Source organism: Mirounga leonina, unplaced genomic scaffold (assembly GCF_011800145.1).
Source record: "Mirounga leonina isolate KUSES-001 unplaced genomic scaffold, KU_Mleo_1.0 Mir_239, whole genome shotgun sequence".
In the NCBI taxonomy this organism is placed as follows: domain Eukaryota; kingdom Metazoa; phylum Chordata; class Mammalia; order Carnivora; family Phocidae; genus Mirounga; species Mirounga leonina.
The window spans coordinates 1,576,965-1,602,596 of record NW_023270624.1 but is presented as its reverse complement, the minus strand read 5'-3'; the positions used below and the strand labels follow the sequence as shown (position 1 = coordinate 1,602,596).

Here is a 25,632-nt window from a genome sequence, read left to right as displayed (position 1 = left end):
TGACACCGCTTCCTACGCTGACAGCTCCTTGACAAACCTCAGCTCACATTTTTGACTCCCCCCCACCCCAATTCACCACCGACAAAGTTAAAACCTCCTCTTTCCTCCCCGAGCTCGCGAAAACGTGTGTTCTAAGGCACCTCAACGTCCCCGGCGCGATTTTCCACAGGCCCCCCGTGCCCGCCCGCCCCCGCGGAAACGAACACCTCCCGCGCTCCCGGCCCGCTCCCTCCCCTCGGCGAGCCGCCGAGCCCAGGCCGCCCCACCACCTCGGCGCTTCTCCCGGGCCCCGCCGCCGGCCCCGCACCCGGGCCACACCGCCACAACGGGTTGCGTCCGCCGCCTTCTCAAGTCGTCCCCGCGCGGTCCTCCGTCAGGAAGGCGCCTTCTGCGGCTTCTCACCTCTCACTCCGTCCTCGGGGACCGCCCCGATCCGCTCCCCACGGCGACCGACAGACTTCACGCCGTCGTCAGCTTTTCTCTGGTCTCTACCTTCCCCGGGCGTTACTTCAAGGCTGAGGCTGACTCCGAGTCGGACTGGAACGGAACGAAGGCCGCACGCGCGGGTTAGCGCACCGGGGAGAGCTGACTAAGGGGAACCGCGACGAGCGTGCCGTGGCCTCTGGGAAATGTAGTTTCAGCACGCAAAGCACCCAGGAGTCGTGTTGAAGGGCGAGGCCCTGTCTGCGCAGGCGCACGGTATCACCTTCTCGGCCCTGCGCAGGGGTGGCGCTCGCCGCCGCTTCGCCCGCTGGGAAGTGGAGTCTTGGGAAGCCGAAGGCTTGCAGCCCTCGGACTCGCGGGTGTTCGGCTCCGCGGCTCCCCCGGCAACGCGCAAGCGCAGTTCCGACCCGGGCTGCCGACTCCCGCTCATTGTGCTCCGCCTGCGATGTGGCGGTTGCGGTTCCTCGCCGCGGGCAGAGGCTCCTTGAAGGGCAGTCCGGTGGTGACCAGGCACGGTGGCCAGAGCCGCGTCGGGAGAGCGGGAGCGGCCGTGGGGTGGTCGGGCCGAGGGGCAAGGGCGGGGGGAAAGAAGGCCGAGGAGGTACGGGTCGTAGTCCGTTCTGGAGGACGCTGATCGGATGCCCCAAACTTCCCGGGATGTATGGCTGAGGTTTGATTGAAGAGGAAAGGGGAGGACGGCCAGGTGCGGGCTGTTGGTTTTAGGGTCGGAATGTGCGAGAGCATGTGCAGGAGGATGCGGTCCGGGCCTCTGCGTGTGTCTCGGAGGAGCCGACTCCGGGAAGCCGGTGGACGCTCCGGGGGTGATGCTCCGGGCTGTGTCGGAGCCCCGTCTGCGGACCTGGCCGAGGCCGGGGCAGCCGCAGCCGCAGCCGCAGCCGCAGCTCCCGCGGGGACCGGGCAGGGGGCCGGAGGGTGGCTTCTAGGAATGAGACTCCCAGCCCCCTCCCCGCCACCCAGCCACACAAATGCACTGCCTCTCGCCCTCCTCTGGCTCTTTGTCACCCACACTGGGCCCCTGAGGGGGGAAGGCCTGAGGTCGGAGGAGGGCTTGGCCTGAGAGGCCTTGACAGTGAGTATCCAGCCCTCTTAGCTTGCCTTTGGAGGAGAAAGAAGACCATCCTTCCCCACTTCTTCCACTCCCCTCCCAGGCAGGGGGGAAAGTTCTGTTGAGACCTGTCAGGGTAACTTAAGGGCAAAGGCCAGAGGGTGGGTAGAAAGCCTGAGATCTGGGAGTGAAGGGTGCTTTCTGCAAGGAGAAGCCAACCTATTTAAGATACAGAAGGGAAGATGTGGCGGATTTGATCCAGATGCTGGGGGAAAGTGTGGGGCTGGGAATGGCTGCATGCTGAGGGATTCCCTTTACAGTGGAGGCCAGCAGAACTATCCTCAGAGAGGAGAGAGAATTGGGAGCAAATAGGGACTAAGAATCTACTGCTTCGGGGTATTGGAGGACTCCCAGGACGTGAATGCTCCCAGCCTCAGTCTGGACTGTCCTGTGATCTCTTTTAACCCAGTTCTCCTCATAACAGGTGTGTAGAAGTTTCTAGCCTAAGTCCTGCTCTGCCAGTCCCTGAAAGGGCTTATCAGAGAAGGAATGGCCGTCAGGCACCTGCCAACCATGGTCCAGGTGAGTGGGGAGTTGCTGCAGGGTTCCCCGCCCACAATTTGCCTTATAAAAGTTTTGAATGTAGAGGTCTGAAAAGGGTGTGCTTGTTTTTTCACCCTGACCAAGAGCTTGTCTCTTAATCCAGTCTCAGTTGGAGGCCTGACCCCGTTGCTCCTATATGTACATGTATAAATAGAGAAATATATATGTGTATATGTTTATATATGTATATATATAACTTTCTTCTCTGGGCTTCTCCTTAACTCTTCTCAGGGCACACCAGCTTCTTGGCTTCTCAGCCAAGAGGTTCCAGGGAAGGCACTAGTTGTGATCAGAGGAGACAAGGTCATATTGTTCAGAATGACTATTCCTGTGTGAACCATGTATGTGTGTTGGGGGTGAGCAGGTGAGCAGCTGAAGACAAGCAGGAGTTGCTAAGCAATAAGTAATAGGTGCTGGGCCATGTTCTCCAAGACGTGCCAGGAAGACAAGAGAGATGTGGAAACAGTCCCTACCTAGCTTCTTGGAGTCCAGTGGGGGGAATCCGAAAGCAAATGAGAACTCACAATAAAGTGGGACGGTGCTTTGCTGGGCCTGCACAGGAGTTGAGGAAGGCTCTGCCCAGAAGGAAATGTGGAGGCTGAGGCCTAGGTAGGATTTGGTCATGGGGTGGGGTGGAGGCAGGGCTGGGCAGATTGAGGGAGATGGGAGAAAATGTCCAGGGCAAAATGAACAGCAAGTATGAAGTCTCAGTGCTAAGGAAGCATATCTTCTCCACAATATGTTTCTTCAAGACAGGAAGTAAGGTCTGATAAAAATTCGGCCCCTAGGACACCCTGAGGAAATGCTTACGTTGTCACAGAATACCGTCCGGCTCTATGCTAACAGTCCCGCACCTCTCAGCCGGCTTCTGGGGACTGCCAGGCTCAGCACTTCCCAGAGAGCCATGGGAGGGGGTTGCCGCAGGTCACCAGCGATGGGATTTGCTGTTACAGGAATCAGTGACCTTCAAGGACGTGGTCGTGCTCTTCACCCGGGACGAGTGGGCACAGCTAAGCCCTACTCAGAGGGCCCTTTACAGGGATGTGATGCTGGAGAACTACAGCAACCTGGTCTCACTGGGTAAGCGGGGGGCCTCCGAAGGCTGATCTTCACATCTGGGGATCCCTTTGGGACCCTTATAAACTCTTAAACTGGTTCCACACAGAAGACTGGGCTGGGAGTGGGCTGATGGAGGATGTTCTCTTCAGGGCTGCTGCATGCCTACCCCTGGTGTCCTGGGGACATGACCCCTTTGGAGTCTAAGTGCAGATGCTTCGAAGGCGATGAGGTTGAATCCTCTCTCCGTTTCAGCCCTTCAGGGAGAAGGACATGGGAACAGATGGTTGGCGTCAGGCCCCAACCGTCTGTTCTTCCTTCTGGGGACTCACCTGTCCCCTGGCCTTCCTATCGGGTCACCTTTCCCAGGAAGTCCCGAGGACCAGGTCTCCTCCTTACAATGATTTTATCGCTGGTATGAACAGATGTGGTCCATTTCCCCCTCAAAAACAGGACTCTTAGGACCTCAACCAGAGCTGTTTTCCCAGCTGGGAAAAGGAGAAGAATGGATGCTGGAGGATGCATCGGGAAGCTTCTGTCTTGGTAAGAGCCCTGCGTGTGGGAGGCACCTGGAGGGACCTCATTCACCGCAATATCTGGTTGCCACACTGGTCCCCCTGTGCATGTGGGCTCTCCTCTCCATGAATTTTCTTCTCCCTTCTTTGGTGTAGATTAATAGTCTCCAGTTGGGAAAAGGCCTCCGGTGTAATTCGGGCCTCTCCCACCAGCCCATGTCTCTTTTAGCATCTGACAGTGCAGTCTCTGCTCACGGTTCTCGGTGGTGAGGAACCGTGCCAGCTTACACACAGCAGGGCGTGATGGGCCGGCTAACCATCTGCCTTCTGAGGCAGGCCTTCTGGCTAAACATTGCACACTTCTTCAACTGCCTTCACATTTGTTCATCTGTATGTACATATATTCGGCCAGCATTTAATTATTCTCTGCCTGTTGTCAGCACCACACTCGGCTGGAAGCACCATGAGAATATGGCCAGGTTTATACTTTGCCGGGTTGCTCACTTGGCACCTGCTGGGTGGCAGAGACTTGTAGCCTGAGGATACAGAGAACATGACAGTTTGGTGGTGGTTACTTGTCTCAAGGGGCCCTGTGGGTCCGGTAGCTTAAGAGCAGGAGTAGGGGTGCCCCTCCCCTTGCTCCTGAATATTGTAGGGAGCATATTGCCTTATCCAAGACGTGACGACATTTCCCTTTGGGCTGGCATTTTGTAGGCTGGAAAGTATTTTTTTAAAACCTTTTGGTACTGATTTTTCACCCAGCAAAACAGGCAGGGATTTATGGACCCAATCTGTTACGGAATTTAAATGTCTTAACTCTAAAACTCAGTTATCCAAAAAAATATCTTCTAACTTACCGCAGTAGCATTCTGAATTTGTATGTTCTATTATACCCAAGCTAAGGCATTTTTAGTATTTCATTCTGTATTATGCAAGCAGTGTTCTAACAAAAGAAGGGGGGGCAATTAAGCAAGAGAAATTCATCCACTGTCCTGCCACTCTAGCATAACATTATCCGTTCTTCCATTACTCATCGTTACCACTAGTTCTTTCTTGCACTTGGGTGGGGGGAATATGAAGATGGAGGAGTTTTATGTCTAGAAGCAGTTTGATAGTCAGGTGTAGGTAATGACATGAAAAACCAGGTGGTCAGGGTTCAGGCCCTCCCAGGTGCCTTTCCCGACCCTCAGGGTTCAGCACCTCGTATTCCCGAGTTGCCTGGACACCCCAAACCTTGAGCCGATTCTTGAGGGATGATAAGTGGTCAGCACTGATCAGGCATGGGAAGAAGTCTTATTTTACACTTCCCAGTGAAGTTTTATAGCTGTTCCTCTCATTATCTATGGAAGATATATTTTTACTTTTGAATAGAACCATCTTCTCTTTTGTTTTTTTTTTAGCCAGAATTGCTGCTATGGAGAAATGGTAGTCATTTCCAAATGCTTATCGCCCTCTTGTCACTCTCTCATTATTACTATTCTTAAAGCACTCATTAGATCATTTTTAGTTTTGGTTTTTTTCTTATTTCTGTTTCACTTCATAATGACTGACTGGGACTTCAAAAACCCATCTAGAACTTCTCCATTGTTGCACCAGCTACCCTTGGTTTAGAACAGACACTTATTTTCAGTGGTAGGAAGAAAAAGTCCTTCTGATAGGTTTCTCTTCTCTGGGCCCTGTGCTAGCGGAGGGAGAAAAGAGTTGGCATTTGAGCCCCTGGGGACCATCACCGTGCTGGGTGTTTTCCCAGGGAATTTAGGCGAATTGCCCCATTTAGTCCTTACAACCTGTGAGGCAAGTCACATCAACCCCACTTACAGAAAACCAAGCCTCAGCATGGTTAACTCATTTGGAAAGATTCAATGTTGCTATTTCCTGGCAAGTCAGGATTGGGGTGAAGCCAGCATTGAAACCCATCTGACCCTCAAACTCATTTTCTCCCCTCCTGCAAAATAGCTTCAGTCACCTAGAAATTGTTTACTCAGGGAACCTACAGATAACCACCTGGTCCCTTAATTTAGGTCGTGTGCTAATGACTTTTTATAGTTCTTCCATATCTATTAATCTGTTGAGGTTTCTTTCTGTTACACTGGTTGTGCATTTTACCAATTAGCTTTAAACTGTTGGTGGTTTTATTTTATTGTTTTTTTGTTTTTTGGGGTTTTGTTTGTTTGTTTGTTTGAGCCTGAAGTGTATTCGTTTGCAACTGGGCATAGCATTCATCTAAAAATTTAACACTTTATAGTGTGTCTTCTTCCTCATTTCCAGCCTTATCTGCTGTTTCCCACCCCCCCTCTTAAATTTGTTGGGAATTTTTTTCAGAGATCCAGCTCTTATTTACATCTCTTACAGGTTGTAATTTTATTTCTACGCTTGTGGTCATTTCCTTGTTTTACTTTAAAATAAATGTGTTTTGGGGCGCCTGGGTGGCTCAGTTGGTTAAGCAACTGCCTCCGGCTCAGGTCGTGCTCCTGGAGTCCCGGGATCGAGTTCCGCATCGGGCTCCCTGCTCAGCGGGGGGTCTACTTCTCCCTCTGACCCTCCCCCCTCTCATGCTCGCTCTATCTCATTCTCTCTCGCAAATAAATAAATAAAAATTAAAAGAAATAAATAAAATAAATGTGTTTTGATGGCTGTACGTTCTGTATACGAAAGAGGATCCGTGGTATCTTGTGATAGTTATGAAGAGTAGGGCACAGCACCCGTGCCCCACTGTCCGGCGGAAGAAACAAAACTTGGGGCGCGCGTGGAGCCATGTGTGCGGTGCGTCACTGCCCCCCCGCCCAGCCCGGCCGCTGGCTTGAGTAGTACCCGCAGCCCCACGCTGCTCGTCGTGGTCTTTCCACGTTTCTCTCGGAGCAGTCCTGCTCGGCTCTGCACGCTTTCACGTCTGACCCACGTCGTGTATAGCAGACCCTGTCCACGGGTTGCACTTCTCAAGCCCTCGCTGAGGTGCGTGGCCCTGCACTTCGATATTCGATACCCCCAACGGCGATAGCGCAGGTTTTCCGTTCTGCTGCTGGTGGGCCTGTAGGTTGTTTGCGCACTTTGCTGACCGCATATTCTTATGCACGTTTCCTCGGACACATGGGCCTTCTGTGGGAGTCTTTTTTAGGCGTCTTCATAGGCGTAGAAACACTGGCTTTAAGGGTAGATGCTTCTTCAGCTCTGCTAGGTTTTCCCAGATTACTGATAGTTGATGCAAGTTCTTGTTACTTCACGTTCTTGCCAAAATTGGGAACTGTTAGACTTTTTCCCAGTCCCATTCCTGCGAGACGGTATCTCCCTGTGCTTTTAAATTACATTTCCTTGTTTCCTAGTGAAATTGAACATCTTTTCGTGTGTTGCTAATTTGTGTTCTGTGACTTACATGTTCATATTCTTTGCCCGTTTTTCTATTATAGTTTATGTTTGTCTTACTCATTTGTAAAAAGTCCTATGTATTCAGGAATCCAGTATTTTAGCAGTTAATATGTGTGTCACCCTATAGCTTCTCTTTTCTCTTTACTAACAGAAATTCTTAATGAAGTAAAATGTATCAGTCTTTTGCCTTAATGGTCTTTATCTTCATGCTGTTTGTGTCGTGTTGAAATGGTCCTTTCTACCCTTAGATCCATGAGGGAAGGACTTGGTCTTGCTTGTTCTTCTTTCCTCAGCGCACCAGGTCCCAGTGTGTATTTGTTGAATGGAAGCATGAATTTCTAATAGTACTTAACTTTTGTCTTTTTTTTTCTATAAAATCTTGTCAGAGGTTTGCTTTTTAATAGACTTTTTTTTTTTTTTGAGTAGCCTAATATGGGGCTTGAACCTGCAACCCCGATATTAAGACCCAAGCTGAGATCAAGAGTCGACGCTTAACTGACTGAGCCACCCAAGTGCCCCTTTAATAGACTTTTTAATGAATATTTGACTCTGCTGATCCTTTCTATTTTACCTTGATCTAGGTCATTGATTTTTTTTTTTTTTTGCCCTTTATTTCTTACCTCTGACTTTCTTAGAGTTTATTCTGTTCTTCTTATATTTGGTATTAAGTTTTATCACACTAATACATGCCTTTCATGAAACTATAGTGTTTAATACAAAAAAAAAAGAGTGGCCCCTTTGTCCCCCCTTTTCCCCATTCTCCCCTCTGGAGAGATAGCCACTTTTCTTTTAGCTGATTATTTGATGTGTTTGCTTCCAAATAATGACGTTTTTGCTATCCCTAACCTAAGAGGTCCCTCTGACCTCTTTGCAGTTAATCCCCTCTCCCATCCCTAGCCCAGGCAACCCTGATCTGCCAGGATTTCATAGGATTGGACACGTAGCCTTCTGTGTCTGACTTCTGTCACTTAGCACAGTATCTCTGAGACTCCTCCTTGCCGTTTCACGTGTCAGAAACTCTTTGCTGTTGCCGAGTTAGCGCCCTGTCATATGGCAATAGCTCTGTTCAGTCGTCGTTAATGAGCATTTGGTTTTGGCTAAAGCTGCTATGAACATTCCAGTACAAGGTTTCTTCGTGTGGATGTATTTTAGTTCATATGCTCTTTGCAGACATACGGTTTCAGTAAGGTATGTGCCTAGAAGCAGGAATCCCGTGTTGTGTACCAGTTGTGTGTTTAAACTGGGAAACTGTTTTCAGTGGATGCGAGATCCAGGTGCTACTTACTGTACTGGGTAGGACTCCAGCACCATGCTGAGCAGCAGCTGTGTGAGGGGTCATCCCTCCTTGTCCCCTGTCTTAGGGGGAAAGCACTTGATCTTTCACAATTCAGTATGTCAGGTGTAGATTATTTTGTAGATGCCCCTTGTGATGTCAGGTTGAAGAAGCTGACACATCTGATGAGAGTTTTATCATGACTGGATATTGCATTTTTCTCAAATGCTTTTCTGAATCATTATGATGCTGCTATGGTTGATCAATTACATTGATTAGTTTTAAAATATCAAATCAGATTTGCATTCCCAGAAGACCCCAACTTAGTTTTGATTTATTGTTTTCAAAATATTGCTGGATTAAATTGGCTAACATTTTGTTAAGAATTTTTGCATCTGTATTCCTGATAGATTAGTCTGATCTGTTCCTCGCAATATCTTTGTTTTTGGTATCAGAGTAACATTAGCCTCATAAAATGAATTTGGACATTTCCCCTTCCCTATTATTTTTCGGGAAAATCTGTTTAGAATTGGTGTTATTTCTTCGTTAAATGCTTGGTCAACTCAGTGAAGTTTCCTAGGCCAGGAATTTTCCTCATGGGAAGGTATTAAACTGCAAATTCAGTTTCCACAGCTTCTCTTCAGTGGGCCACAAATGTTAGCTGCCTCAGCCTCCCCGAATACTGAGCCCTGTCACTTCAATTCACTGAGCCTCCTGGGCTATTTTGGTCCCTGTGCTGTGACCTGGACACTGTCCTCACGGGCTAAATCCCTAGGCCTTCCCTTGTCTGTTTCTTTTCTTCCAAGGATCTCCATCTTTCCCTATCATTTGTCCATTGCCTAAAAAGTTGTTTGTTTTTTTCTCTCTCTCTTTTCTTCCCCCCTGGTTTGCTAATTGTTTAACAGCGGGAATTCTCAGAGTTTCAAATCTTGCCATCATTTTTTAATTTCCAAGAACTCTTGTTCCTCTGGATGTTGCTTCATTTGTACGCTGGTATTCACATTTTATAGTTAAAAGTTTTTACCTCTAAAGATAAATGATTTTTGAAAACATTTTCTTCTCCCTTCATAAGCTCTGTGTCCTCGAATTTTTCTCTTTGATTATTTTGGTATCTCTTTCCTGTTAGAAGCTTTCCTCCGCTATCTGGTAGTCCCCGATTGTCTACCCAGGTAAACGGTGGGAGGATCAAGGTCCTTTTTGGAAACTCTTCATGGGTGAGCGGGGCTTGAGTCTCTAATACCGCTCTCCTGCCACCAGCTGCCCTGGTGTCTTCAGTCCACAGCACCTTCCATTTACTCCCTCCAAGAGAAAAGGCCTCCAGTCTTCTCCCAAGTTGGGAGAGGGAGTCCCTGAGCTCCTCTGAGTTGGGGAAGGGATGTGGGGGCCTAAAGGCTTTTGTAAACTGACCTTAAACCAGTGCTCCATAATCCACTCCCCACTTCCGCATGTACGTGATGGTGCCAGTTCCTGAAACTCTAGGTGATTTGGAAGTAAATTGAGTTAGTTTCTGATCCCTCCCTAGGGGTGACCTTTTGAGTACATTGTGAAAGGGGCTTGGATCACACCACTTGAATGCCTTGCATGAAACCCTGGAGTTACATAGTTTAAGACCATAGTGTGTTTTTTGTAATGTGGGACAGTGCAGCTAGGGGTATTGCTTCTTAATTCAGCCCACCCTGAAGTGACCTGGAGGCCCCAGGGAGAGCAGATCCTGCCGGCTTAGATCTTCAGTGGGGTCCAGTCTCTCCTGACCTCAGTTCATCTTCAGTGTGGGGAAACCGAGGTGCATTTGACTCCCCTCTTGATTAGATGAGTGTTCTCCTGGAACACTAAACATTCAGAAAACAAATATTCTCTTAAATGTAGATGATGATGTGATTTTATTATTACAATCAAGAAAAGGCTTTAATAGCTAAAACTATCCAGCAGCTGCTAGAAAAGAAAGCCAGCAATTGGTTATTTTTGTTGAGCCACAGTATCCTTTTTGAAAGCCATCTGCCGGATTTTTTTCAAGTAAAAATGTTTTGTAGTAATGTGTCAAACTCAACGAATTCCTGCCATGTAAATATTGTATAACTGGTACCTGTGACAAGAAATAGAATTACCAGCATGTCAGAAACCTGCCATCCCCTCTCTTTCTTTTGTTCTGAAGATAACTACTACCCTAACCATAGGCTTGTTTTGTCTGTTTTTAAAGTTTATATAAATGGAATCATACAGTATCTACTTTTCTGTGCATACAGTATGTTTGAGATTCATCCATGTCTGGCAATAGTTCGATCATTCTCACCGATTTACAATATTTCACTCTGTAAACCTACCAACATTTCTACTTTCTACTGTTGCTAGACACTTGATTCATTCCTAGCTTGGAGCTATTATGAAGTGTACTGCTTTAAACGTGCCTGTACATCCTTTAGAAAATATAAATGTACATTTCTCTTGGGTATGTAACTAGGAGTGCTATGTTCATGAGAGTGCAAGCTTTAGTTGACACTGCCAAGTAGTTTTCCAAAGCGGTATACCAGCAGTACGTGAGGGTTCCACATTCTCCTATAGACCTAGTATTACCATTTAAATTTTTCTCCCACCACTCTAGAGGCTTTATGGAGTATCTGATTGTATCTTAACTTACGACTGATGAAATTGATCATCTTTACTTTTAATCTCTTTAATATCCTCTTTTTTTTTTTTGAAGATTTATTTATTGTAAGAGAGAGCACAAGCGGGAGGGGCAGAGGGAGAGGGAGAGAATCTCAAGCAGACTCCGCACTGAGTGCAGGGCCCAACTTGGGGGGCTTGATCTCACAACCCTGAGATCATGACCTGAGCCAACACCAGGAGTCAGACACTTAACCAACTGCGCCACTCAGGCGCCCCTAATACCCTCTTTTGTAAAGTACCTGTAAGTCTTTCCATTATTTTCTATATAGTTGTCTGATCTTTTCTTATTGATTGATAGGATTGCATATTTGGGATTTGAGTTCTCAAGTGTCATGTATATGTATGTGTATTGCAAATGTTGTTTCCCACTCTGAATAATAGTGTCATTTGACAAATAAGTTCTAAATTTTTAAGATAGTCCAGTTAATCAGGGTGTGGGTTTTTGTGGTTTTGTTTTGTTTTGTTTTGTCTTTTTGCCCCTTGTGGTTAATGCTTTTTGTGTCCTACATAAGACGTTTAAGGCCATGAAGATCTTTGTTTTCCTGTAGCAGCTTTATTCTTTTGTCTTTCGTACTTTGGTCTGAAATCAACATGGAAGATTTATCGTTCATTGTTTTCCATATGGGTATCCAGTTGACCCAGGATGGTTTACTGAAAAGACGGTCTTTCTCCTCACTGTATTGCAGTATCTCCTTTGTCATATGGCGACTACATGTGCATGAGTCTGATTCTGGATTCTGTAATCTCTTGCATTGGTCTGTTGGAATATAGGACTGTTCCTAGACTCTGTTCTGTTTCATTCTTTTTGTCTAATCTTGTGCCAATACAATACTGTTTTAATTACTCTAACATTATAACGAGTCTCACAATTGATGATATAAGTCTTCCAGCTTTATTCTTTTCTTTGCTTTTAGAATTTTTGAATTGACTATTCAGTTTCCACAAAATTGCTGCTGGGATTTTAATAAGAATTGGCCTGAGTCTGGAGCTCAAATGGGGAGAATTGGTAGTGTTCCATTCTGTGAACATGTTATATCCCTATATTTGTTTAGGTTTTCTTTATAATTTCTCTGAAATTTTTTGTCGTTTTACGTGTATGGTTCTTGCACATCTTTCATTATATTTATTTCTGAGTATTTTTTGTTTTTGATACAATTATAAAATCTTCTAAAAGTTTTCTTTTCCAGTTATTTGTTGCTGATATATAGATAGACTATTGGTTTTTATATATTGATCTTATGTCCAGCAACTTTACTAAGTTCCCTTATTAATTCTAATAGATTGTAAATTATTTTGTTGTTTTATTTTTTTTATTTATTTTTTTAAGATTTTATTTATTTATTTGAGAGAGAGAATGAGATAGAGCGAGAGCATGAGAGGGGGGAGGGTCAGAGGGAGAAGCAGACTCCCTGCTGAGCAGGGAGCCCAATGCGGGACTCGATCCCAGGACTCCAGGATCATGACCTGAGCCGAAGGCAGTCGCTTAACCAACTGAGCCACCCAGGTGCCCTATTTTGTTGTTTTATATGAATATAATCATATTATCTGAGAATAATGATATTTTTTTTCTTTCTTTACTTGCACCAGTTAAGACTTCTAGTACAACTTTAAATAGAAATTGTAATAACAGGGCGCCTGGCTGACTCAGTCAAAGAGCATGTGACTCTTGATCTCAGGGACATGAGTTCGAGCCCCACTTTGGGTATAGAGATTACTTAAATAAACTTAAAAAAAAAAAAGAAATTGTGATAACAGACATTTTTTTTTTCATTGTAGTCCCAGGGGAATGTTTTCAGTGTTTTGCAATTAACTATGATGTTTTGTGTAGATTTTTTGTAGGTACTCTTTATCAGATTAAGGAAGTTATGTTCTACTTCTACTTTACTGAGTTTTTATCATGACTGGGTATTGAATTGGGTCAGATGCCTTTTCAGCATCTATTGAAAGAACGATACCATTTTTCTCTTGTATTTTGTTAATATGGTGAATGACACTGGGTGATTGAAATGTGAAGACAACGTTGAATTTCAACTTATTTGTGATCCATTATCCTTTTTTTTTTTTTAAGATTTTATTTATTTACTTGACAGAGAGAGACAGCGAGAGAGGGAACACAAGCAGGGGGAGTGGGAGAGGGAGAAGCAGGCTTCCCGCTGAGCAGGGAGCCCAATGCGGGGCTCCATCCCAGGACCCTGGGATCATGACCTGAGCCGAAGGCATGTGCTTAATGTCTGAGCCACCCAGGTGCCCCTCCATTATCCTTTTTTATATCACTTTTTTATATTCCTTTTGCTGAATATTTTTTTTAGGAATTTTGCATTTGTGTTGATGAGAAAGAATGGTCTGCTATTCTTGTTTTTTAAATTGTCCTCATCAGATCTGGCAGGTTGTGCTAACTTCATAAAACCGATTAGAAACGTTTGTTCTCTTCAGTTCTCTGAAAGAGCTTGTGTAAGATTGGTGTTATTTCTCCTTTAAATGTTTAGACAAATTCACTAGTGAAGCCAGCTCTGCCTGGCAATTTCGTTGTGAGAAGTTTCTATGTATTTATTTTTTAAAGATTTATTTATCTGAGAGAGAGAGAGAGAGAGAGAGAGAGAGCACAAGCTGGGGGAGGGGCAGAGGGAGAGGGAGAGAGAGAATCCTTAAGCAGACTGCCCACTGAGCAAAGAGCCCAATACGGGGCTTGATCCCAGGACCCTGAGATCATGACCTGAGCTGAAATCAAAAGTCAGCCACTTAACCTACTGAGCCACCCCAAGCACCCCTGTGAGAAGGTTTTAAAATGAAATTCAATTTATTTATTAGATGTAGGACCATTCAAATTTTCTGTTTCTTTTTTTGCACATTTCTAGGAATTTGAGCCTTTTGTCTAAGTGCCCAAACTTATTAGCATAAAGTTTCCTTATTATGTTATTGTTCTTATAAGTCTCTGTGGAATCTGTCCTGATGTCATCTTTATCATTATTGATATTAGTAATTGATATTAGCAATTAATTAGTAATATTAGTAATCATTATTGATAATTAGTCATTAATGATAATTAGTAATTAGTAAGGCATACACATAATTATTGTGTGCCTTCTCTCTTCTTGATTAGTGTTGCTAGAAGTCTATCAGTTTTTATTAAGTTATTAATTTGTTGTCTTTATTATTTCTTTCCTTCTCCTTTGTGTTTCATTTACTATTTTTCTAATTTCTTGAGATGTACATTTCCTTCTACACATGACTATAGCTGCATCAGTTTCATTTCATCTTTTTATTATCATTTAAATTATTTTCTAATTTTTGTTGTGGTTTTTTTTCTTTCCTCTATCAGTTATTTAGAAATGTATTGCTTAATTTAGAAATATCCGTGGATTTTTTAAGTATCTTTTTGGTATTTTGGTGTTCATTTCCAGCTTAATTCCAATGAGTTCAGAGAACATATTCTGAATGCTCTCAGTCTTGTGCAGTGCATTCATTTACAGTTCAATATAAGGTCAGTTTGGGTAAATGTTCTGTATGCACTAATAATACGTACTCTGTCATTGTTGGGTATGCTATTTTCAAGTCTATTAATTGAGATTTGTTTATCAGATTGTTGAGATAATCTCCATTCTTTTTTTTTTTTAAGATTTTTATTTATTTATTTGAGAGAGAGAATGGGAGGAGGGTCAGAGGAAGAAGCAGACTCCCCGCTGAGCAGGGAGCCTGATGCGGGACTCGATCCTGGGACTCCAGGATCATGACCTGAGCTGAAGGCAGTCACTTAACCAACTGAGCCACCCAGGCGCCCAGATCATCTCCATTCTTAATGGTTTGATTTCTGAGTTATTGAGAGTGGTGTGTGAACATACATTACTAGGATTGTTAAGATTTCTCTATTTTTGCTTTTCATTTTCTCAGTTTCTACTTTATACGTTGTGAAGTTATGTGCAAATGTAGATTTGTAATATGTTCCTGGAGAACTGTCCCTTCTGTCAATATGAAATATCTGAAAGTCTATTTTTTCTAATATTGTAAGATTTGTCTGATATATACATCAGCTTTCTTGTGGTTAGTGCTTGCATGATAAATCCTTTTCATTCTTTTCTATATTTCTCTGTCTATGTTTTGGTATTTCTCTTCTAATAAGCATTTAGTTGGATTTTTTTTTTTTAATATTTTATTTATTTATTTATTTATTTGAGAGAGAGAGAAATAGCATGAGAGGGGAGAGGGTCAGAGGGAGAAGCAGGCTCCCCGCTGAGCTGGGATCCTGATGTGGGACTTGATCCCAGGACTTTGGGATCATGACCTGAGCTGAAAGCAGTCGCTTAACCAACTGAGCCACCCAGGCGCCCTAGTTGGATTTTTTTTTAATCCAGTCTTACAATCTTAGTTTTTTAATAGGATATTTAAACCAGTTACTAATATGTATGGGAGGGGTGCCTGGGTGGCTCAGTCGGTTAAGTGGCTGCCTTCGGCTCAGGTCATGATCCTAGGGTCTTGGAATCGAGCCCCATGTCCGGCTCCCTGCTCAGCAGGGATTCTGCTTCTCCCTCTCCATCTGCCTGCCACTCTGCCTGCTTGTGCTCTCTCTCTCTGTCAAATAAATAAATAAAATCTTTTAAAAAAATAATAATAATATGTATGGGATTGGGTATCTGTTATCTTCACATTTATTTTGTGTTTTACTCACCTGCTTTAAATTATCTTTTGTCTTTCATTTTGCCTTCTCTTGCTTTATTTTCATCCTAATGCTTGTTAATTCTTCTTTAACTATTAGACTTTATTGCTAGTACCTTAAAATATTAACTCCTTTTTCTCCCATCTTTCGTGTTATTTTTTTGTAATTAATTTATTTTTTTTGATGTAGTGTTCCATGATTCATTGTTTGCATATAACACCCAGTGCTCCATTCAGTGCGTGCCCTCTTTAATACCCATCACCAGGCTAACCCATCCCCCACCCCCCCTCCCTCTAAAACCCTGTTTGTTTCTCAGAGTCCACAGTCTCTCATGGTTCGTCTCCCCCTCCGATTTCCCCCCCTTCATTTTTCCCTTCCTACTATCTTCTTTTTTTTTTTTTTAACATATAATGTATTATTTGTTTCACAGGTACAGGTCTGTGATTCAACAGTCTTACACAATTCACAGCGCTCACCATAGCACATATCCTCTCCAATGTCTTATCACCCAGCCGTGCCATCCCTCCCACCCCCAACCACTCCAGCAACCCTCAGTTTGTTTCCTGAGATTAAGAATTCCTCCTCTCAGTGAGGTCATATGATACATGTCTTTCTCTGATTGACTTATTTCGCTCAGCATGATACCCTCTAGTTTCATCCACATCGTTGCAAATGGCAAGATTTGGGGGTTTTTTGATAGCTGCGTAATATTCCATTGTATATATATACCACATCTTCTTTATCCATTTATCTCTTTTGTGTTATTTTTGCTATGTATATTTAATTACATATATATTTTCAACCTCTCAAGACATAATTATTGTGTGCAATAATACTTACATGTATTAACATATTTACTTTTCCTATTGCTTTTCATTCCTTCTTACATTTCCATGTTTTCACCTGGGATTTTCTTATGCCTAGACATACTTGTTACCTTTTTTTTTTAAATATGGGTCTGCTGGTGACACAGTCTCTTGTTTTTATTTGTATAGAAACACCCATTTCATATTCATTTTTTAAGGATATTTTCTTTCTATTGAATTCTGTTTGGCAATTGTGTTCTTTCAGCACTTCCTGATGTTTCATTTTTTTTCTGGCTTCCATTGATTTTGTTGAAAAGATGGCTGTCAGTCTTATTTTTTTCTTCTTTAAAAGTAATGTATTTGTTTTCCTCTCAAGTAACTGTCAAGATTAAACTTAGGTTTTCAGTAGTTTTGTGTTAGATGGATTTTCTTTGTATTTATCCTGCTTGGAATCTGTAGTGCTTCTCAAATTCATTTTTCAGCCTTTATATTTTTCAGATAGTATTTTTGTCCCATTTGTTTCCTTCTTCCATTCTAGAACTCGTCACACATATGTTCAGTCTCTTCATCATGTCTTCTATGTTTCTTTTTAATTTTTTTCAGCAAGTTTTACCATAGATGTTTTCTGCTTGTGTATTTTTCCAGTGCACTATTGCTCCCTTCTGCTATGTCCAATATACTATTAAATCTATCTGTTCAGTTCTTAATTTCAATTATTCTTTTCTAGAATTTTCATTTGATTCATTGGTTCCAATCTTCTGTTGAAATTCTCATTCTTATTTGTTTTATTGAACATACTAATCACGGTTATCTCAAAATCCATGTTTGATAACTTTGGTATCTGATACCAGGTTCTGTGGGTCTTTGTGTATTATCTGTTTTTTCTCTTGACTTAATTTCTTAGTACTCCGGTAAATTTTGATTGAATCCCTGATACTGTATTTGAAGAAGTGAAGAGGCTCTGGGTGATGTTATATTCCTCCAGAGAAGATTTACCTTTTCTTCTGGCAGATAGTGAGTGTACAGGAACCACCTTAATCCAACCAGGGACGTGTTAGCTGGAGATTGGGTTGTGGTGTTTATAAAGCTTTGCTTATCTCTTGTTTGCCCTGCTACTAGGTTGTAGCCCTCCAGGAGTGCCTACTGAGAGCTTTACATGTTTACTGTGACCACTACCCCCTTCTTTGGAAGATCCTGATCTCAGTTTTTGGCACCATATTTTCTTAAGATTAGAAAAGTTTGAAATTCTGCTTAGCTTTGGTCTCTTGCCCTGAGAAGTTTTAGAATTCAGCAAATTCTATAAGGAAAAAAACCAGTAAGTATTGGGATTACCTTTCTATATTTCCCTTCTCTCTCAAATACTAGACTATCAGATTGGCCTCGAGTGACATCTGATGCCTTTAGACAGAATTTTTGTTTATCGTTTAAGATTTTCCAGTTGTTTTCTGTAGGAATGTCTGCCACAGCCTACTTTACCAGGTCCAGAAGTGAAAGCCAGCCCTTAAGGTGTTAAGATTTGGCAATCCTGGCATTTAACTGACCATTTTTGTTTTGAGCAACATTATTGTGAGCTCACCAGGATTTTAGCTTTAAAATGCACCTATTTAACTGTCTTTTCCAGATAAGTAAAGGAATTAGTTTAGTTTAGTTTGGTTTTGTTGATTATAGCTCTTTGTAGATTTTCTGGAGTGTGTAGGAAAAAAAACTGATGAGGAGGCTTGTTCTTGATAGGATTTTCCAGGCATCTTTGCATCACTGCAAAGTAGTATCTAGCTCTTATCATTTCATTTCTTAGTACAAAGTCTTAAATAGACTTAACATCAAAGGCAGATATTCACAAATACATAGGAAAAACTAGTATGCAGTCCAGAACTCTGCTTGTTAATACAGACATACCTCATTCTGTTGTGCTGTGCAGATGTGCATTTCTTACAAATCGAAGGTTTGTGGTTATCCTGCGTCAAGCAAATCTATTGGTGCCATTTTTCCCACAGTGTTGGCTCACTTCATGTCTCTGTGTCACATTTTGGTAATTCTTGCGATAAAATTGAAAACCGCTGGAAAGGATTCACTATTCTAGATACCATCAAGAACATTCATGATTTATGGTCACAGGTCAAAAAATCAGTATTAATAGGAGTTTGGAAGTTGATTCCAATGCTCATGGATGACTTGGAGGGGTGCAAGACTTCAGTGGAGGAAGTCACTGCAGATGTGGTAGAAAGAGCAAGAGAACTAGCATTAGAAGTGGAGCCTGAAGATGGGACTGAATTGCTGCAAGCTCATAAGACAACTTGAACGGATGAGGAGTTGCTTCTTAGAGATGAGCAAAGAGAGTGGTTTCTTGGCATGGACTCTACTGCTGAGGATGCTGTGAAGGTTGTTGACATGGCAACACAATATTTAGAATATGACATAAAGTTAGTTGATAAAACTGAGGCAGGGTTTGAGAGATTGACTCCAATTTTGAAAGAAGTTCTACTGTGGGTAAAATGCTATCAACAACACCTCATGCCACAGAGAAATCATTCCTGAAAGAGAAGAGTCCATCGATGCAGCAAACTTCATTGTTGTCTTATTTTAAGAAATTGCCATAGCCACCCCAGCCTTCAGGAACCGTCATTCAGCAGCCATCAACACTGAGGCAGGACCCTCCACTAGCAAAAAGATTTTGCTGAAAGCTCAAATGCTGGTTAGCATTTTTTTAGCAATAAAGTACTTTATAATTATGGTACATAGAGTGTTTTTCTAGAAATAAAGCTGTGCTACTTAATAGACTACAGCATAGTGTAAACGTAACTTTTACACGCACTGGGAAACCAAAAAATTTGTTCGACGCCCCCCCCCTTTATTGCAAAATTCACTGTATTGTGGCAGTCTGGAGCCAAACCTGCAGTATCTCTGAGGTCTGCCTGTACCATGAAACGAAGTGAGACAATTGTTGAGTAAGGACAGAATTTGTCTGTGGGGAGAGAAGTGATTCTGTCAGATAATGCATGGGACCATGGCTCGTATCCCAGTAGCAGAGTCCCATTTCTAGTGACTAGTATACTGCTTTCCCCAGTCAGGGCCTCACTCTCTAAGATGTACTGCATATATCCAGGCAGATTTGCTGCTTTGTTCCTAGTTTTCCGTCCTCACATACCTCATGGTACATTTTCCTCACATAGATGTTACATTATTCGTATAGGTTTAAAGACTTTACTTCCTCACCAGTAGTAGGAGGTCCTAATTTTATTAGCAGATATGAGTGTTTCACACAACCTTTATAGTGGCCTTTTTATTAGCCATCCGAATGCTAAAATGAGTCTATAAAACATAAAAATGTTGCTTTTAGTAGTTACAGGAATTGAATTGCTTCTCTACCAAGTGTTGACCTCTAGTTTCCCTGGTTTCCTAGGCCCAGGTTATCTAGGTTATTTTAAAGACCATACCACTGGGGCACCTGGGTGGCTCAGTCATTGAGCACCTGCCGTAGGCTCAGGTCGTGATCCCAGAGTCCTGGGATTGAGCCCCGCATTGGGCTTTCTGCTCTGCGGGACGCCTGCTTCTCCCTCTCCCACTCCCTCTGGTTGTGTTCCCTCTCTCGCTGTGTGTCTCTCTCTGTCAAATAAATAAATAAATAATCTTTAAAAAAAAATAAAGACCATACCACTAAAATAGACAAGGTACTTTTTTTTTTAATCCATTAGCATAGTAGGGTCTGCGTAGGCTTTTTGAGGCTTAGAAAGTCAGGTAACTTCTCTGTAATCACAAAGAAAATGAATATTGTACTCAGGATCCCAACCCAGGCCTGTGACTTCTGAACTCAAGCCCCCAAGCTGTCCTGCTTCAAACATCTTACATTAAATCAACCCCTACCTGCCATGTCCTCTGTTCACCTCTCTTCCCCTTTCCTGTCCAATCTTCCCTTCAAGACGCCTTCAAAACTGCAGCCTCTTTGTCAGCATTATAAACAGGCTTATCTTCTTACCCCAAGTAAATAAAACATACGATTATGTTTGATGTCTTTCAGACTGGATGACTATGCCCGTGAGTAAGAACTCTCCTCTCAAGGTGGATATTCCTGACGAAGACTTGGATCAGTGGATGATAAAGGAAGGATTCACTAGAGATAATCACTGGAAATACGATGGCCTGTTGGAATGGCAGCATGGAGGCCAGGGGGTCCTTGCTCACCAGAAAACCCCCTCTGTGCTCAGCGCCCAGGCCAGGGATGAACTTGGGAAGCACTGCACTGTGAGCTCATCTGTTGTTCAGAGTCAGGGATTTCAATCTACCAAAAAAACCTTCGAGTGTAGTGAGTGTGGAAAAGTCTTCACTAAGAGTTCAACCCTTAATAAACATCAGAAAGTTCATACTGAAAAACTGAATGCAAATCGGAAAACTGTTATTAAAGAGAAACGATATGAATGTAGAGAATGTGGGAAAGCCTTTCACCAGAGTACACACCTCATCCACCACCAAAGAATTCACACTGGCGAGAAACCGTACGAATGTAAGGAATGTGGCAAGGCCTTCTCCGTGAGCTCCTCACTCACTTACCATCAGAAAATTCACACTGGAGAGAAACCTTTTGAATGCAATCTATGTGGGAAAGCTTTTATCCGAAACATACACCTTGCCCACCACCATAGAATACACACTGGAGAGAAACCTTTTAAATGTAACATATGTGACAAAGCCTTTGTGTGCAGGGCACATCTTACCAAACACCAGAATATTCATAGTGGAGAGAAACCCTATAAATGTAATGAATGTGGGAAAGCCTTTAATCAGAGTACAAGTTTTCTTCAGCATCAAAGAATTCACACTGGAGAGAAGCCCTTTGAATGTAACGAATGTGGAAAGGCCTTCAGGGTGAACTCTTCCCTTACTGAGCATCAGAGGATTCATACTGGAGAGAAACCTTATAAGTGTAGTGAATGTGGGAAAGCTTTCAGGGATAATTCATCCTTCGCTCGACATCGGAAAATTCATACTGGAGAGAAACCTTACAGATGTGGTTTGTGTGAGAAAGCGTTCAGGGATCAGTCAGCCCTAGCCCAACATCAGAGAATTCATACTGGGGAAAAACCTTATACATGTAATATGTGTGAGAAAGCCTTCAGTGACCATTCAGCCCTCACTCAACATAAGAGAATCCACACCAGGGAAAAACCTTACAAATGTAAAATCTGCGGGAAAGCCTTTATTCGAAGCACACACCTTACTCAACATCAGAGGATTCACACAGGAGAGAAGCCCTATAAATGTAATAAATGCGGGAAAGCTTTCAACCAGACTGCAAACCTCATTCAGCATCAGAGACATCATGTTGGAGAAAAGTGATAGGATTATAGTTTACATGGCAGAGCTTTGAGACTGAGTATGTTAATTATTGAATGTAAGAGAATCCATTCCAGAGAATAGCCATGAAAGCCTACCCGAAGATGGAATTTTTATTTATGGAGAATCCAGCTTCACGGTATTGTGGGTTTGAGAATTTAAGAATGGCATGCCCTCCTAGTTCAGAACTGCCTCGATTGAATACCAGTAATGTTTAATTAGTCTGAATTATCAAATATCATAACCAAAATGAAGCTTCATTAACAACACAGAAATTAGATTATCAAATTTACATTTTGACTATCAAGAGAAATTATAAAATTGTAAAAGACCAGGTTGAGAAGCAAAGGAACAAAAAAGAAAATGGTCTATAAGCATTTCACTCACTTCTTTTATATAAGAGGGTTTCTACTTTTCAGTGGAACCCTTTGTTCTCACCCACCCACTTTCCCGGTGTAAGGAAAGTGCAGTCACCATGCATTGGTCCCAGAGTTACTTAAATTATTTTTCCCACCTTCTGCTTCAAACCATCTTCTCAGATTTCCCTGACTTGGGTGTCCACTGGCTGCTTACCCATATTCTCCTTCTGGGACAACTCATTTGAATGGTGTGTCTCTCTTGATTTAGCACCTCCTAACTGGTGACATCGTGTCACTTATCATCACCCCATTTGCCCTTGGGGAATGTGGTGATCTGGCCTCATAAACAGTCCATGATTCTGGGATATCACACCCAGACCCAGCATTCAGAACTCGGGAGCCCTGGGAGGCAGAGGTCGATCAAACTTCTTGAGTTCCCCAGTTCCTCTGGGCCTCACCTTGACTCTGACACTGGGATGGTACCTTAAAGTAGGGGCTTAGTTTGTGTAGACATTACCTCCAATTGTTCCTCGCTGTACTTACCCCACACACAGCAGTCAGGGGACTGCTCAGCTTCAGATGTGACAATCCAACCACCTAGCAGTGTTCTAGGCCCCCTCCACTTCTGTGACTTGCCATTTCCTAACATGCAGCTGACACAGTTAGAGCCCCAAAGCCACTTCTCAAAGGCCCTGACCCCCTGTCTTGCCCTTGGCTGTCAGTCCTCTGTGTCCACTGCACTAGAGTATATATTCATTACCCCCAGAATATTAACTGCTGCATGCTGGTCCCTGACCTTCTGTCCAATTTTCTGAAGGTCTAGACTGTGTTCACAGGACAAACAGCTTGGAATTTATGCTTTGGCATTTGGAAGTGGGCATTTCCTCTCCTCCATCTGGGTATTCTACTATTTAGAGACTGTCCCATTCTGACAGTGGTGAGCTATCTGTAGAGTAATTCCATGGGTGAAGAAGTTGAGAGCATCATGACATTCTCTGGCAGGGCATTGTCCATGCCCAAAAGTTTTAGCGATACTCTATTCCTGCAGGTACAGTTCCTTCTCCATCTTTGGTTCCTCACTACTCAGTAGAAATCACAGAGATAAAATAACGTGTGCCTCCACACACACAGCCGCTGGTAGCGCTGTCCCCTTCCCCACCACAAAGGATGGGGAGCCCACACTGCAAACTGGAACACACCACATCATGAAGACGGAAGAGCAAGTCAACAGTTGTTCTGGGAGATGGAGTGGCAAGTTCTTAGTCCGTGGAGGTGCAGAAGAGGATAGTCTGTATCCTGGTGGAATCAGTAGACTCCAGGTTGAACACAGACTTGGAAGCTTCCAGCCGCTCTAAAGCCTAAGTTCTCTAAATTCAGCTTCCATTGAATAAAGGCCGCCAGTGTGGGCAGGCATCTCCTGTGGGGGGATCAGCAGCTCATACTTTCTCCCCTGCTAAGCTGCAGGTGAAGCAGTATTTCAAGGGGTGACTTGGAGCTCTTTGTACGCTGGGCCCACATGTGTTCATCTGCAGCCTCACAGGGCTGGAGACCCCAGATCCCACAAGAAACCCAAAAACTTGCTTGCTGCTACAGATCCCTGCCTTCAGTACTAGCCATAGGGCCTGCCTGGTCCTAAACCTTGAATCCTTGTGGAACACTGCTCAGCTGAGTTCATTGTTCATTTTGTTTGTATTTAATGAGAGCTGATGCCACGGGTCCTGTGCCTGCAGTTGAGCCAGGGCCGAGACCGGCTGCCCTCTGAGAGCCTCCTCCATCCCGGGGACAGCTCCAGCATCTGTTCCTGCACCACAGTCCGTGCAGCCTGGGTTTGCTCCCTGCCCTATCAGCGCACCCATGACTACGCCATCGCAGGATAATGATTGAGCCAGTCTCCCTACCCCCTTGCCGGGACTAGAGAGAGAGAGGAGCCAGAGAAGCAGACCTAGACCCCACCTCCCACATCTGACACAGAGCTCCCCTGGCCTACTGTGGAATCGCCCAGTAGGCAAACCCAGTGGAAGGGCCAATTCCACTCTGCCTGGGGGAAGGGTTTGAGAAGAGGATTAGCACTGTAAACTTTGTTAAAAATCATCATTGTCTGTGGGCTCCCATGAATACCCCTGAAACTGCCAGCTCTTGGGGGAAAAATAATTGCTCCAGTTTCCCCTTTCACATTCCTCCAATGCTCTCTTGTCAGGTCGCCCCATCTCCAGGTGATACTCTGGGCACCTGGCTTCTCCCTCGCCGACTGAGCTTGCCTCACTGCCAGCAGTGTCTGCCCAAGACGTTGCCTTCCTCCACATTCTGGGATATCACACCCAGACCCAGCATTCAGAACTCGGGAGCTCTGGGAGGCAGAGGTCGATCAAACTTCTTGAGTTCCCCAGTTCCTCTGGGCCTCCACATTCAGCAACAGCTTTTAGAATGGCACCTTGACCCTCAGCGGACTAGGGCTTCCCAGTTTCAGTGCCTGAGCCTCAGAGTCTTGGAACAAAACAGCCCTAAATTGCATGCATCTTTGGTTGAGAAAACAACTTAATTCCCTTGAACATGAATTTAGTCTAAGTGCATAGCCTCCAGCCATCCTCTTCCCTCTGCACTTTGCCCTCCCCTCCCTTTAACTGGATTAGCCAGCAAGGCAATGTGGACACAGGAAACACTCCCACCCTACTCTAGCCTGCAGTTGGGAGAGGTCCCAGCTTCTAGCCCCACCTCAACTCCTGCTAAATATATTTTTGGTAGTATTTTTACCTTTAGTATTTTTATACCAGTTTGTGAAGGGAAAAAGAAAATACAAGGTTTGATTGTTTCCCATCACTCATGAACTTCTCAGTTGTGCTAATGACCATTCTCTGCCAGTGCCAGGATTTGGTTGCTTGGGCATGTTCTTCATCCTGTGTATTACCCTGTCTGCCACTCATCACTGTTCTTAAAAACTGCTGCCATAGAATGATCCATCAGTGTGTCTTTCTGAAAATAAATGAGAAAAGTACACAGTGCTCTAAGAGGTACAAACTGCATTTGTGTTACCTGGTTATCTCTTAAGACATGGCCAAAAGTAATGCTTCCGGGTGTTTTTATCTTTATATGGCCAGTCTGGTCCTAGCTGCCCACAATGAGCACCCAAACCTACCTGGCCCCAGAAACCATAGTTGAGGCTGTGGAATAGAAACAGTTGTGTCCCCAGTTGCTGGGGACAGCAGCTAGTATGTGAGGACATCCTTCAGACCAGGTACTGTGGTAAGCACTCTGCACATAATAACTCATTTAATCCTCACAATTATGTGAGACTGTCCCATCCCCGCTTGAAAGTTGAACAGAGAGGTTTAAAAGTATTTTGGAAGTTGCACAGCTGGTAACATGCATGATTTGAGGATGTGACCCAGTCATTATAGCTCTAGGGCACACATGCCTCCCTGCTGCACTCACCCCCCTCCTTCATGGACACATTCTAGGTCACCCTGGAAAGGCCGCTTGGCTCCAGACATTGGAGTGGGGCTGATG

General features: G+C 43.8%; 1 protein-coding gene across 2 annotated transcripts; it reads left to right on the top strand.

Moving 5' to 3' along the window:
• The first annotated feature begins 833 nt into the window (after positions 1 to 833).
• On the top strand, positions 834 to 25,368 carry ZNF454 (zinc finger protein 454). 2 transcript variants are annotated; one of them, XM_035029410.1, is made up of 5 exons: positions 834 to 954; positions 1,995 to 2,092; positions 3,067 to 3,193; positions 3,623 to 3,712; positions 20,457 to 25,368. In XM_035029410.1, the coding sequence occupies exons 2-5, from the start codon at positions 2,060 to 2,062 to the stop codon at positions 21,770 to 21,772; spliced, it is 1,566 nt and encodes a 521-aa protein (XP_034885301.1). In that variant the 5' UTR covers positions 834 to 954; positions 1,995 to 2,059; the 3' UTR covers positions 21,773 to 25,368. The 2 variants fall into 2 exon arrangements, with proteins under 2 accessions (XP_034885301.1, XP_034885300.1); XM_035029409.1 differs by lacking the exons at positions 834 to 954; positions 1,995 to 2,092 and having other exon boundaries at positions 2,106 to 3,193.
• Positions 25,369 to 25,632: the final 264 nt, after the last annotated feature.